Source organism: Trachypithecus francoisi, unplaced genomic scaffold, assembly GCF_009764315.1.
Source record: "Trachypithecus francoisi isolate TF-2019V2 unplaced genomic scaffold, Tfra_2.0 Lachesis_group5, whole genome shotgun sequence".
NCBI lineage: Eukaryota > Metazoa > Chordata > Mammalia > Primates > Cercopithecidae > Trachypithecus > Trachypithecus francoisi.
This window is the reverse complement of record NW_022681470.1, coordinates 22,882,387-22,897,822: the sequence shown is the minus strand read 5'-3', so window position 1 is coordinate 22,897,822 and position 15,436 is coordinate 22,882,387. Positions and strand designations below refer to the sequence as shown.

The window sequence follows — 15,436 nt, the reverse complement described above, 5'->3', positions numbered from 1 at the left end:
TTTCTGTAGACACAGCGTCTTGCTTTGTTGCCCAGGATAGTCTTGAATTCTTGGGCTCAAGTGATCCTTCTGCCTCGGCCTCCCAAAGTGCTGGAATTACAGGCAGCCCATACACTCTTTATTAAATAGAGTCTTCTGTCAATAAATAGAAAGAAGACTGATCACCCTGGTTCTGCCGCTGCACATGAGCCTTAGTTTCCCCATGAGTAGGGAGTTTGGAAGGAGATTCTCTTAATTAAAACTGCCTCCCTTTGCAGATGTCATTTTAAATGTTATCTTAATTTAATCTTATCATCTGAGCTGCTAAATCTTTCACCCCAAAAAGTTACCGCATCCATCTACAATCATTTGTAGTGGCTCTTCAGCTCTCTCCCAACCATTTCTCAGTGAACAGACTCAAGTGTGGGGTGAAACTCACTGTAAACGAACATGGGGTATAGCTGTGACAGAACCTCTGAAAGCCATGTGTCTAGTTGTGTCTTTATACACACATGCACAGATGCATGCACAGAGGACAGGGAATGGGGAGGCTGTCATGGCTATCATCCAGGCTGACAGGAAGTCTGTAAGATGAGAAGGCTAGAAAACTGCCGGGAAATCCACATTTCCAGAAAGCCGGGCACTAATGATGCTGCCATTTGACTTTTGTAACAGCTCCTCAATTTACGAAGTGTTTTCTCCATGGGAGACCTGGTAATAAAACAGTTGGTTGGTTGCTAATGTGTCAGGACTTGCCCACCCAGCCCAGCAGCAGCCTTCTCCAGTCAGAAAATGGTTTTCCCCACCCCTGCAACGCTGGACCTGGGCTCCCGCTGCCGACCTGCTGCTCTGGCAGATCTGCTGGGAGACTCGCCAAGAAGGAGCCCTGAGGAGCTGCCACGTGGCACACCCCCCAGAAGTCCTCAGAGCTCCGGCACACGTGGCTAACCAGAGTAGCACTGCCAAAACACACAGCCAGCGCGGCCTCCAATTCTTCACACGTCTCCAGATAAAGCCCAAAGAAAAAAGGAAACCAGATCAAAAAGGTATCACAGCTAGGAAAAAACAAACACACCCGTGCTTGGGCAGCTTTTACTTAAAACCCTGCAAACGCCTGATGCTGGGATTGTTTCGCAACACATGCTTTTCAGACAATTGCTGAAGGCTTTAGCACTGGAGAAAGCTTTGTCCTTCTCCCAGCACACACGCGCACACACACGTGCACACACACAAACACACGTGCGCGCGCACACACACACACACACAGTGCATGTCCACACCCTGTCACGTAGTCCTCCTACTGCCCTCAGCCTGGGCGTTCAGCCCCCTTCCTTCTATAGACCTAGTGGCTTCAGCTGTTTTGTCATTGGCGAGAGGAAGCTGGTCGTGCAGAAAGTAGGAAGAGGCACAGTGAAGCTTCTACAGCCCAAAAGCTGCTTTCTGTTCTACCTCTATGGGCTCTGGGGGAGAAACTGCCCCGGACCTGAATCCTGACCCCAATAACTCCTACCTCTGTGACCTTGGACAAGTGACTTTAACCTCTGTGAATCTTAAGTTCCCTAACTATAAAACAGGAACAATAATGGTACCTTCCTCATAAATATTAATTTAATAAACAAATATAAATATTACTATTCAGGAATACAGAGATGTGCATAAAATTCTTCAGCACCCGTAGCTGGCGCCTTAGCACACGTTCAAAAAGCATGTGTTCTATGATTATTAGGACCACAACAGAAACTGAGGGCACGCTGGAAGGGTAGTGCCTCCCTGACAGAACTGCTCAACGCCATGGGAGGGCGGGAACCTCGAATTCAGGTAAGCAGGTCAGACCCAGCTGAGCAGGGTGAGCAAAGAGAAAAAGGAGTCCTGCGGGGCAGCTGGAAGGGCGGGGTGCCACACAGTAAGGGAGAGCAGGACACAAGCACATGGGACAACAAACGTGAGGAGGGAGAAGAAGGAAGACAAGGAAGAGTCTCACTACAACTTTTATGCTGGAAAAGCAAATAGGGAATGGGTCAGAATGTTGCCCAGACACTGGAAACACGCAACATCAAAAGGCCTTGCCCACCTCTGCTCCCCAAGAACCTCCGATAGAACGATCACCTCAGGCAGACTGGGCCTCCCTGAGCCAAGAACAACAGAGGGCCAGCCACCTCCCTGCACTGAAAGGCCCTGCTCCCCAGGCAGAGTCAGGAAACAGGACTGCGCCAAGGACTGAGTCAAAACAAGGTCTTGGCACAAACTGGAAACCCCAGGGGCTCAAAAACCAGCTCCTCCATCACTGCTCTGACCCCAGCACGTTTGCTGGGCCAGGACAGGCCCTTTTGGAGAACAGGGTACAGGGCAGGAAGCTACAAGTCTGCCCACATTCCCTGCTGGGCTTCCATGTCAGCCCTTCCAAACCCTGATGTGCTCTTTCTGGTTAGCCAAAAACCGAGAACAAAACTTAGAAGGACCCAAAATAAAGACAATTCCTCAATGGTGAAGTCAATCACTTTAAAAATCTGATGAGGAAATGTGCTACTCTATAGTCAATGAACAGGCTGAATCCCCCTAGGCCCAGTGCAGCCCTAATTCTATGTGAACCAGAGAATGACGCATGAGGAAGATGAGGGGTCAGCCATCCTAAATCTCCCTGCCCCGCTTCATCCCTGTCCCTGTATTAAGGGCTGAGAGAGAAGATGAAGGCAAACGAGGCTAGAAACCAATCCCTAGAATGTCAAGGGTTTCCATCAGGAAGGAGGTAGTCTCTAGAGCTGCTTTACTCAAATACAGATTTCTCCCACATGAGGGTCAACTCAGAATATGGAGGTCATATGCCCAGGAGGGTGTGACAGACGGGTAAAATCATGGAGCTAACTCAAGTCTCTAGGAATGTTCAAGCTCGCTCAACAGCTGCTTCTGACTAACCAGCCTCCCTACCCCAGCACCCCCGCACTCCACAAAGCACATGCCAAGCATATTTTTTGTCCTACGTGGAGAGAGAATGAATTTGTAGAAATAGCATGCAGAAAAGTCCCATGAGTCCATCAGGAAAGTGACTCGGCAGTAGGTGACATGTGAAGTCAGCAGATCTGAAATGAGAAAGCAGAGCCCTGCCCAGGCAGCCTGTTCAGAGAAGGCGGAGAGGCAGAGCTGGCCCTAAGAAACCCCAGGAGAGGGCCAGCACCACCGTAGCAATTGCTCCCATTTCACACAAGAATCCTGTGCAAGAAAGGAAGGGAAAATGTTCTGTTGAACCCACACTGTGATGATCTGTTTGAATTAGACACTAGGATGCACTTTGTTTCCAGCGTCATTGCTGCTGCTCAAAACTTGGTTCCAATCTCCTGTGCTGGTTCTTGCACTCCCTGCTGTGAGGCTCCCCTCGGCAGCATTGCATCCCTGAGACCGAGTACCACTGCTGGACTCGTGATGGCATCAGCCTGGACATCACCAGCTCCTGAGGACAGTACCTGAGCAGATCCCTTTGAAGGACTTAACCAGTGTTGTCAGAAAATTCAGAAAATGAACAGCACCAACCCCTTCGGCAGAAGCAGATTTCTGATCTGTCACATAGATATTTATCGACTTATGCACCACCAGGCATTTTACCTGCATTACCTCTCATCTTCACAACTACAGCAGAAGTACCAACCATAAGACCACATTCTAATAAGAAAATGAGATACAAAGAAGTTAAAACACAATCTGCCCAAGGTCACACATCTAGTAAGTGGTAAAACCAGGATCTCAGCCCAGCTCACCTGACTCCAAAATTTATTTGTCCCTGTGTATCATGCTGCCTCTCTAATTTGACAAGCTGACACAGACACTGAGCAGATCAACCAAAGTAGGGCCTGAGTTTGTGGATTAAGGTGACAAGCCAGGCCCTGGGGTAGAAGCATGAGGGGCTGTCAGGCTCAGGGTTCAATTATCTATGCAACTCTTACCCAGCCAGAGTCGTGACACTAAAAGCAGGCCTGTCTCCCCTGCATTATCCATAAAGAAACCCAAGCCACGGTGGCGCAAGAGCCTAGTCACAAAGCTAGCTGGGAAGAGCTCTGCTAGAACTAAAAGGCCCCTCCCATTCCATTCTTTTTCCATCACACAAAACTAACTGTCCCCACCCCACGTGGGAGCAGAATGTAGCTCCGACTGACTTAACAGCGTGCCTATCTATTACTACTTAGAAGGGCAAAGCTCAGGACTTGTTTCTGTAGGTTATACTGGTCTCATTAATAGTCCTTACAATTACAGTGCTAAATGGGATAAACTACAGATCTGTTTCATGAACCGAAAAGAGAAAAGTACCCAGACTTTGAAGTCAGAGGTCTCTGGGATACAGCTTATAAAATCTGAAACTGTCAATAATGTGTCCTGTGACTAGGAGCTAACCTCGTCATTTCCTGTGTCTCCTCGCCTCTTTCACACAACGGAGACTCGAACCTTCTCACCTTTCATTCCTCTATTCAGTCACCCCCACCCACTGCCCTTGCTGGGTCCTGGTCAACTCTAACTCTGCTAATACTCTTCTCATCTCAATTCTGCTCCCTCTCCCACCCACCTAAGGACCACACCCCTGCCTCGTGTCTAGATCAGCAGAGCGGTCTCCAAAGAGCTGCTCCAGCTACAGCTATAGGCTTCACTTACACTTCCTCTGTCAGCACCAGGGTCCAACACAGAACAGTGGCCACTTTACTTACCTTGCTCAGAACTTCATAGTAGCTTTCCCTTACCCACTGAGAACCAGACTAGAGATCTCAGTCTCTAAAACCAGACCCCAACCTGCTTTCTTGTGTCTCTTCGTACAACGCTCTGAACATTCCAGGTTCCTGCCATTCTCAGAACAAGCCACTGTCTGTACATCTGTGCTGTGCACCTTCATGGGTTGCCTGTATCGCCACCCTGCTACACCACATCCAAGTCCCAACCCCTCTTCGTCCATGAAGTCTCCCAATCGCTCCTGGTGGAAGCAAACTCTCTGCTTAATACCCTATAGAGCTCAGTTCACAGGCTGGGCTCCTCTACCAAGGGGCACTGCTGTACCTTCAGCACACAGGCATGGCGGACTTAGCACGGACAGGCCCATCCTCAGCACCGCCTGCGGAGGGCTCAGCTGACTTCCCTCCTGAGCTGACTGGAAAGAGTAGCAATGCCTCCGTAAAGCCTGCTGGAAAATAAAGGGCTAGAGAAGCAGGCTAACAGGATGAGCTGCCCAGCACTTTAGGCACAGGGGATCCTGTCCTCAGGGGCCCTACAGTTAGTTCCGCAAATCAGAGCATCTTCATTTTGATGTCTTGTGAACAAACTGCAAGGAACTAAGCAATTAATCAAACTTTTCCCAGCAAAAGCAGACATCAATGTCTTATTTAGTCTCTGACCTCACAAGTCTTTCGTTATCCCAAACAGTAAGTGACTAATCCCTTCTCAAATGTCACCAAGTGTCTGGGCAGCAGGATATCCTGGGGCTGGACTGACGCAGCCGCTGGACCATGCAACACACAGCTGCCTCAGGGAAGGCCTGGGCTTCAGACTCAGGGGGGTGGGGTCCTGTCAGAGGCTCCCAGGTCCTCTGCCCTTGAGGTGGCCACCAACAGGGCCACCTGGGGCTTTTAGAACGCACCTCTGCGAGAGAGCCGGGTGTCCGCATCTGTATCCACAAAAAGCTTCATCTGGAACAGGTCTCGTACCTCCTGGGAGTAGAAGGCCAGGATCCCTTCAAAGAGTACCACGTCTGCAGGATAGACAGTAACTGTCTCCTCCTTCCTGTAAAGCACAGAGCAGATAATGGACGAAGCCAGGCAGGGGCTAGCAAGGGGCAGAGAACAAGGGCCAGAACATCTGGCTGGGCTGGGTTCTGAGTTCCTTGCCCCCACAGACTTCAAGCGGGAGCTAAAGACTCGGCTACTACAGCCTTACACCACCACCAAAGAGCCAAGGGTGATCACGGCTGGGACAAAGGTCTCCTTTGACCACTTCTTCTGAGCTTTCACCATGAAACAGAAATACAGGGCAGACATCCTTCTCCTTGGAATCAAAAAAACCTGCTGTTGAATGAAGAATAAAGGCAAACAAAAACAGATGTGATTTCTTTTTTTCTCTGAGGGCGTCTCCAGAATGCTCTCATGCCTGGTTTATGGAACCTAACACTCTGAACTTTAAAAACAGAAACTTACAGTTTTCTCTCAACAACCCCACCCCCTCCCCACCAGTCCTGAGGCAGCTGAAAAGGAGGGAGAAAAGGACAGAAGGGGAAGGGAGGGAGGGAAAATAAAGAAAAGTTTTGGGAAAGAGGATACAGACGAGAACGCATTTGTGAGGAAATACAGAATCCCGATGTCTGTCTGGTCTGGCTCTACCCCAAGCCAATACAGTGGCCACAGGTCACTCCTGAGCTCCCTAGAGCTGCTCTTCCTTATCAATCAAGCAGAAATGCACATGACTTCATCCACCTAACCCACGTGGTTGGGAAGCCTAGGGCCGGCACTAATTGTAAACATGACTTTTTTTTCTCTTTTTTTTTTTTTGGAGACAGGGTCTCACTTTGTCACCCAGGAGGCTGGAGTGAGAGTGGCGCAATCTTGGACTCACTGCAGCCTCAACTTCCCAGGCTCAGGCGATCCTCCTTCCTCAGCCCCCTAAGTGTCTAGGAGCAGAGATGCACACCATCACGCCAGGCTAATTTTTGTATTTTTAGTAGAAACGGGGTTTCACCACGTTGCCCAGGCTGGTCTCTAACTCCTGGACTCATGCAACTCACCCACCTCAGCCTCCCAAAGTGCCAGGATTACAGGCATGAGCTACCAAGCCCAGCCAACACGACTTTTCAAAAAGTAAGAACAGTGAAACATTGCTAAACGGTTAGGTGATGGGCTTTCACAGATGGCCCTGCTTGTGCTCAGCTCTGCCTTGCTGCAACTTTCACTGTATTTTGTCTTTTGATTCTGTCCTATGCCCACCTTACATGTCACCAACTGCCTCCTGCTCAAAATTCACTGAAAATAGAGTAACAATCATCACTGCAAGTTTTTCCGTCACCCTGACTAGCACACTGGCAAACCAAATAAAACAAAGTCTCTTAAAACAGTAGTTCCATCTGGGCAAGCATAAGGAGGTCAGTTATCAATGGCCAGCTCAAGAGGGTGCCGTTGGAACTCCTTCCCATAAACACTCCCTGATGCCTTCTTAGCTTGGACCACCGGGCTTGTGTATGAGTTTTAAGGCAGGCACTGTTGGGGTAGCTAGCAAGTGGCAGAACAGCGCAGGGAAGACGGGAGAAAAGGACTAGGACTAGGAAATGCCCTAGAATTGTGGTGTATCTGAGATGCATATCAGAACCATCTTGGAAGCTTATAAAAATATCCCTACCTGGATCCTGCCCCCCAGGAGCTCTGATTTCACAAGTCTGAAGTGGAGCTAGAACTTCAATACTATTTAGAAGCTCCCGAGATATTTCTAACATGCGGCCATGGTTGAAGAAGCACCAGTCTAGAATGTCAGCCACCAGAAAATGGTGTGCCCACTGTGGATAAGAAGGCAACCTAGAAGAGTTCAGAAAACAGGACCAATGGGTAAATAGTGAGCCACTCTCTAGGCAACTGCCCTACACCAAGGAGAGGATGGGAGCACTCTGTCTAAAAATAAAGTGAATGTACGTGCGAGATTCCACTTGAACACACTAACAGAGAACACAATGGCTGCACTAAGTTTACATATACAGGTTGAGTATCCCTTATATGAAGTGCTTAGGTGTTTAGGATTTTTGAATTTTGTTTTTTTTTCAGATTTTGGAATATTTGCATTATATTTACGGCATCCCTAATATGGCAGGGGGAGAAAGGATCTAAAATGAGCATCCCTAATATGAAAATCCAAACTCTGAAATGCTCCAATGAGCATTTCCTTTGAACATCACATGGGCACTCAGAAAGTATCAGATTTTGGAGCATTTCACATTTTGGATTTTTAGATTAGGGATGTTCAATCTGTACTGACACTAGATATTAACAGCATTTTAGGATGCCTAACTGATAAATATTAAAAAGGAAAAGTGGGTTTCCTTCAGAAGGAGAAAATGAACTGCCTAATTTGTTGTTGGTGCCTTAAGAAGTTAGAATTAATCATTTCCCAAGTCCACATGCAGGTCTAAAAACTGTCATAACAGCTCAGAGTTTTTAAAAAACAACAACAAATTTATTGAGCAACTACTAGACCAGAATGTGCAAGGAGTCATACCTGGCTTAATATACCACTTACAAATGTAGGGTCTGGCTGGGAAGTCCCAAAAAGAAAATAGCCAATTAGATCATTTGAGATAACCCAGTCTAACCATCTCATTTGGCTTATGGGGAAAAGGATGCTCAGAGAAGTGTAACTGCAACAAGTAGATGTCTTCTTCATTTTAGCCCAACAAATTTTTATTTGTACCAAACGCCCATGGGTGGGATGGAATCAGTTAACCCTAAATGGCTTGATGTCCAATTAAGTGGCCCTTAAGATTTGCAGGGACGTGGGAAGGGGGTGGCTATGGGTCTAGCATGATCAGTGAAAGTTTCTAAGACATGAGCTTTAAGCCACTAAAGAACAAGGTTTTAATATATAAGGTATGAGATAAATCAGGAGGAAACGTGAAATATGTCTGCACTGGGAATTCTACCAGGATTTTCTCTTGTTGGCATACGAATTTGATGGAACTCATGCTGCACGAGGTCTTCAACTTCTCTCCTCCACTCCTAGACTGCATTGGTCAGGCCCTGGCTTCTGTCAACCATGCTCAGTTACACTGCCTTCTTTCAGGCCCTTATTAGTCTCTCACCGGGGCTGTTCCAAAGGCTTCTTCACAAATGGCATTGCAGATACTCTCTCCTCCTGCCACCAAAATGACCTTTCCACTACCACAGTAGAGTCGTCTGTGGCTCCCTACTGACAAAATGTTTGTGCTCCTGGCCCTGCCACCTATGGCCTTTCATGACCTGAGGCCTGCCTGCCTTCCCACACACCCACTCCCATTCCTCCAAACCTCTCCTCCGCCGTGCCCCGACCAAGCTGATCCATGCCCAGCTCTGAAATGCTTCCCTACCCAGCACCTTGGAAATCCTTTTCCCAAACAACTTCTTATCCTTTCCTATCTAAAGCTTAAATATCACTTCCTCCATACAACCTGCTCTGAATCCCCTGCTCTTCCTCCCTCCTTTACATTCTTCTGCAGGCCCTTGCCTTAGCCATCATGCTGCATTTTACCTCTTCACCTGGGAAGTGGTGGGCTGGAATGTCTCTTGACGCCACCACCACCTCCCCCTAAGGGAGAACTACAATTCTCAGAATCCCTTTCCCCACATGCTTCCAGGTTACTGCGCCAACAAGAGACTTAGAAGGTGAGAGTGAAGCAAAATCCATGATATTCAGGAGATGGTAATAATGAGACAGGAAAACTTTGCAAACAGTCCACAAGCTCCTAGATTGAGGCTGCAAACCCAGACGTGGGGGTTTCTTGGACTTTTCCATGAACCCCAGCTTCTGCTCCAGTGCCTCAGGCTAGAGTCAGCGGGGACTATTTAGTCTGATTCTCTGGCTACAAACTTCCAGGTCTTCAGTCTCCCAGCCCCAGTGTTCATGTAAGCTCCAAATCCTATACTAAACGCCTTCATTCATTCCTCCATGATCTGCAGTGGTTGAGTTAGGAAAACAGACTGACACAGGAGGCGTAAGGATGGTATCCTGATCTTTTACTCTCTTCTCTCCTACACAGAAGAACCTGGCCCATAGAAGGAAGTGTTTCAGAAGATTCTGGTGAGCCATGAAGGTAAGTACCACAATAGCCCCCTCTACACCTCCATGCACACACATGCATGCTCATTCTCTCTCTTTCTCATCTTCCTCCTGCGACCAAATCTTCACCACGCTCTCTAGTTCAGACTCACGGGAAGATGTGTGTAGTCTACATTGAGGTCTGAGACGCTCTGTGCAGCTCTGAAGGAGCTTGGGGTCTGGCCAACAGGAGTGCAATCCTCTAGGAGCCCATTCCCACCACTCAGAGGGAAGGAGGATGGGGTGGAAGTGTGGTCGCTCCTCTATTCCTAATCAGGAGCACTAAAATTGAGGCTTCACTGGAAAGGACTGCTTTGATTCCACTGAGAAGCTTTCTGGAGGGCTTGGTTAATTCTGAGATCACAGTCTGGTGACCTCGTGCCTGTCCACACTGTCCAATCCCAAGTAAACCAGGACAGCAGAAAGAACAGTTTTCTTTGTTCTTCTTCCTGCCCTTCCTCTACCCCTCCCCTTACATCTTGTTCCAGGAACAACAGCACTGGAATGTGGACCAGAACGCACATGCAGTCTCTCAAGCTCAAATACGATCCCATCCTTCGGAGTTAAGGAATCGTGACAACAGGACTGTTCCAGGAAGCGCCCAGAAGAACTCCCCAACCTCTGCAATCCCATAGCACACACTGCTGCCACCACCCACTCCACTGACCGGCTGGAATGGCATTAGGCAGGGGTAGGACAGAGGTCTGAAGTGCAGGAGGTAAGGAAGGAGGTCTCAGTGCAGACCAGGGATGCTCTGGGGAGCAGCGGGTGTCATCCCTGGCCCAGAACAGCTCACTTACCGGGAATGGGAGACGAAGTCATACACGGGGATCTGGACTGTTTTCCCTTCAGTGATTTCTTTGAGTGTTTTGAGAATGAGTTCATTGTCAAAGGCATCTGAAAAATATCAAATTGTTAAAATGTTTCTTAATTTTAAAATAGTATCTCCTATAATCATACACAGGACATCCTCATAAACATGTATATGGGCACATCATACTTTAAAGGTAATCATACTGCTCCCTAAAAAGCTGGATTTTTACCCAAAGCAGAATGGAAGCTCCCTGTATCTCAAAATAGGGTGTATAAATGAGTTCTGACAAACAGATTTCTTTTTTTCTCCTTTGACATTCCATCCCTGACTTCAGACAGGTCTTTCCCCTCTCCAAGTTTAGCTGTTATCATCCTAGGATTGGCACATGCTAAACTAACCTGGAAAGCACACCCATGACTGGGGGAGTGCACACAATAGGCACCATGCCACGGTTTGCTTCTAACAATTTTAAGAAATCCAAGCCAGCTAAAGGAGCAGTGTGCTGATCTAGGGCTGCAGGGCAAAAACCATTCTGGCAGCCCCCCCTGCCCCTCCATCTCCCTCTCTGCCACAGAGTGGGTTGAACACACATGTACACATGGGGAGGAGGGTCTGACGAGGGCTGCCTCAGAACAGAGGCAGCAGAAGGACCAGCTCTGTATGTTTGACCCCATGTCTGGCCCATCTTGAGTCCCAGGCTCAGACAAAATCACCTTTGTTCAGATACAGATTCAATCAGTATTTAACGAGCCAAGCACTACATGAAGCATCTGAAAATTCCTTCTGTCACATAAGCCCCACAATAACACTGCAAGGTAGTTTATCAAGTCTCTACGTTCTAGATAGAAACAAGATTTTGAGAGGTTAAGCAACTTCCTCATGAGCAAAATAAAAATATTCCCCCCTACACCAATACACATACATACCCCCTTCAACACCCTGACTCACCCGGGTGGTCAAAGTTGAACTGGCCCTTCAGGGCTTTGGCCTTCTGTTCCGAGGTGAGAACACGGTAGAAGCTATCCTGGCTCAGGATGACCACCTGCTTCTGGCGATAGTCCACCTCATTCTGCCCCAGGAGCTGCACGATCTTAGCACACACGGAAGACTGTGAGGAGAAAAGAGAGCACCCAGGAATAAGAGAAAGGGCATGTGTGGTACAGAGGAAGTCCCTGGAGTAACCAAGCTGATGCACACCTTACAAGAAGGGGCTCTGGAAGGACGAATTCAAAGGCAGCTGTCACGCATGACGAGTTAAAGGGCTAAGGGATGCAGCCATAAAAAGAACGAGAGCATGTATTATGCGGGAACGTGGATGGAGCTAGAGAACACTATCCTTAGCAAATTAATGCAGGAAGAGAAAACTAAATACCACATGTTCTCACTTATAAGTGGGAGCTAAATGATGAGAATACATGGACACAGGGAGGGGAACAACACACACTGGGGCCTGCTGGAGGTGGCGGGTGGGAGGAGGCAGAGGATAAGGAAAAATAACTAATGGGTACTGGGCTTAATACCTGGGTGATGAAATAATCTGTACAACAAATCCCCATGACACAAGTTTACCTACATAACAAACCCCTGCACTTAAAAGTTAAATTTAAAAAAAAAAAGAAAAGGCTAATAGAGAAGAGTCCACCTGACACGCCTGTGACAAAGAAGTCTTAGGATCCCCAAAGTCCCTTCCTCCCTTTCCTTAACACAACTTACTACTCTCAGGTACTTGCAGTGATGGTAGGGGAAGGAGGGTAGCACACACCACCTCCTCCTCCAGAAGACCCTTTCCGAAAGCCACTGATAAAGGTAGGGCTAACTGATCCTGCCTGCTTGCGCCCTGGTATAGACAGACAAAAAAGGCAGCAGCAGCAGAAGGTAGAATGAGGGCACGGTGAGGATGTGCTGAGGGGCCACAGGGTCTTGGAATCACAAGGTGACCGCACACGCATGGAACGCCACTCAGCCCCTGCACATCTCTTTATATCAATGGAACCAAAAACCACGGCCAGAAAGCTCAGCTAGTTAGCAGGAGGCTATGCTCACAGCGTTAATCCTACTTCTGTTGGTTACTTTTGCTCCAGTCCACAGCCATGGACTTCTCCATACCTGTAGTAAACCGGGTGGCCTTTTCACAAATGTGTGCCACCATAGACAGGGTGACAAAGAACACAAACACCACCAACATCTAAAACAACTTAGGGGTATCCCAACCAAGAGTGGAGAAGACAATTCCAAATGAACTCAAACCTACATGCTTTGTGTGTGTTGTTAGTAATACATGTATTCTAAAATTAAAAAAAAAGAAAAAAAATAGTAATATATGTATCTGCCCCTTTCTTCCCTTCAATAACATATACTCTTCATAAAAGGAAAATTATGAAACAAGTGCATTCAACAGAATGAGGCAGTGAAGGATTGTATTTATCAAATAACTGATTTCTTTTTCATTTCATACAAAGGTTAATTTAAAAATAAAAATGTCTATATTACATAAGCTGTAGAAGACATAACCCAAGTCTTCTAATTAAACTAGTTGACCTGCCAGGGACGGTGGCTCATGCCTGTAATCCCAGAACTTTGGGAGGCTGAGCGGGGTGGATTGCTTGAGGTCAGGAATTTGAGACCAGCCTGGGCAACACAGTGAGACCCCGTCTCCAATAAAGAAGGAAAGAAACTGGTTGACAGGATAATAGAGATGAAAAACAGGATAATAGAGATGATAATAGAGATGAAAAAAGGGTACGACTGTTACAGTGGGCTAAGACTTAATTATTATATTAACAGTCACAAAAAGACAAATACCATAGGATTCCACTATGTAAAGTAGTCAAATTCATAGAAACAGAAAGTTAAATGGTGGTTGCCAGGGGCTGAGGGGAGGGGAAAATGAAGAGTTGTTGAAAAAAGAAAAGAAAGAGAAATAATCCACCAATAACCAGGGTTTGAGAAGGCAGGCAATCCTGAGCCTACAGAAATCTAAATATGCCTAGCATATTTAGGCTAGGCACGGTGGCTCATGCCTATAATCCCACAGTTTAAGAGGCCAAGGTGGGTGGATCACCTGAAGTCAGGAGTTTGAGACTAGCCTGGCCAACATGGTAAAACCCTGCCTCTACTAAAATTACAAAAATTAGCCGGGCATGGTGGCACATGCCTGTAGCCCCAGCTACTCGGGAGGCTGAGCCAGGAAAATCGCCTGAACCCAACACATGGAGATTGCAGTCAGCTGATATCGTGCCATGTACTTCAGCCTGGGCAACAGAGTGAGACTGCATGAAGGAAAGAAGGAGGGAGGGAGGGAGGGAGGGAGGGAGGGAGGGAGGGAGGGAGGGAGGAAGGAAGGAAGGAGGAAGGAAGGAAGGAAGGAAGGAAGGAGGAAGGAAGGAAGGAAGGAAGGAAGGAAGGAAGGAAGGAAGGAAGGAGGGGAGAGAAAGAAAAGAAAGAACAGAATAGAACAGAAAAAAAAAACCCAGCATATTTAGAGGTTTAATGACTCAATCTTAGAAGTTTTACTATTGAATTTATTTCACCAACTGATTTTAACAACAACAACACACACACACACACACACACACACACACAAAACATGAAATCTTTTAAAGTTACAATTCTTATAAAGTTGTGTTTGACTGCCCTGGGCATAAGGAAAACTGGCCATTCCTGTTGCACAAGTCAGTGCCAACTAAACAGGTTTGCAAAATACGTCCTGTTATATAAGTTATGACACACGACTAAGTAAGGATCTTTGGAGGAACGATAATATTTTGACTCAATTATTTTCAAACAATTTATTTTGCTTTCATGATACTTTTGCATATTGACGCAGAAAAACATTTAAAACTACTCTGGACTTTGGGAACGCAGATCCTCCCATGCCCCAAAATGTCACAGAAAACAGATTCATATGATAAACTAGATTCAAAAGTGAAAATGTTACAACAAAACCAAAGGCTCTCTGGGTACTACAGATGGATGCGGGGTGGGGTGGAGAAATCAAAGGCTCTATGCAATTATAAACTATAAGTTTTTAAACATCTGTAGGCCCTCAATTTCCTTTTCCTCCCAGGCATCTATCTTAGGACGTTTCTTACATCCTAAGGTTGTAGGAGGGTAAAGTCTACAGCCTTTATTAGTAGATAGAATTCCTCCTAGAATTCCAAAGAACAAAAACAACAAAGTGATCCATGAAGCCAAATATATATTATCTAGTTATTCAAATTGTGGTGTTTTTATTTATACTTAAAACCCATAAAATGTTTTTAATATAAATAGCAATCCCATCACCATCAAAAAAGCATATTAAAAAGTTACACTACCTAATTTTGCAGATAAACAACTGTTTCCCTTAACCCAGCACAATGGAGGACAGAACCTGTACAATGGCCCGTAAAATGGGATAATGAACATACAGTAGGTGCAATTCTAGAAAATCAGCACTCATCCCAATCCTTGATCAATGATACAGTATAACTGTGTTGATCCCCAGCTGCACGTCTCAGTCCCGTATTTTCAACAACCTGGCTGTTGACCCTTCCCTTCTACAAACACACCACCATTGCTGACAGTGTAAATGATAACTTATTAGGCAGCAGGCCCTGCGCCAAACACTCCATTATGACCACCCTTAGAAGCCACATGTGCTCTCCTGCATGGATGAGGAAACCAAGTTAAAGTAACTTGGTTTCATAGAGTCCCGGCTCTTTACCTCAACCTTAGACAGTAAGAAGTCCCAAGGCAGAAGAAGCCCTTTCTCAGGAAGGAGATAAATAAAATTGCACAAATAAGCAAAGAAACACCTGCCTCTAGGTTAATCTAGATTTTTAAGGCATTTTCTTCCTCCTGGGCCATGTT

At 46.6% G+C, this 15,436-nt stretch overlaps 1 protein-coding gene across 1 annotated transcript in view; it reads right to left on the bottom strand.

The window, feature by feature from the left end:
* Nucleotides 1-15,436, bottom strand: part of UCK2 (uridine-cytidine kinase 2) — an 87,535-nt gene that overhangs the window by 9,968 nt on the left and 62,131 nt on the right. Inside the window, exons 2-4 of the mRNA XM_033200601.1 lie at nucleotides 11,534-11,693; nucleotides 10,572-10,668; nucleotides 5,588-5,730 (exon numbers count right to left, since the gene is read on the bottom strand). Coding sequence (XP_033056492.1) covers nucleotides 5,588-5,730; nucleotides 10,572-10,668; nucleotides 11,534-11,693 — 400 coding nt within the window. The remainder of the gene's footprint in view (nucleotides 1-5,587; nucleotides 5,731-10,571; nucleotides 10,669-11,533; nucleotides 11,694-15,436) is intronic.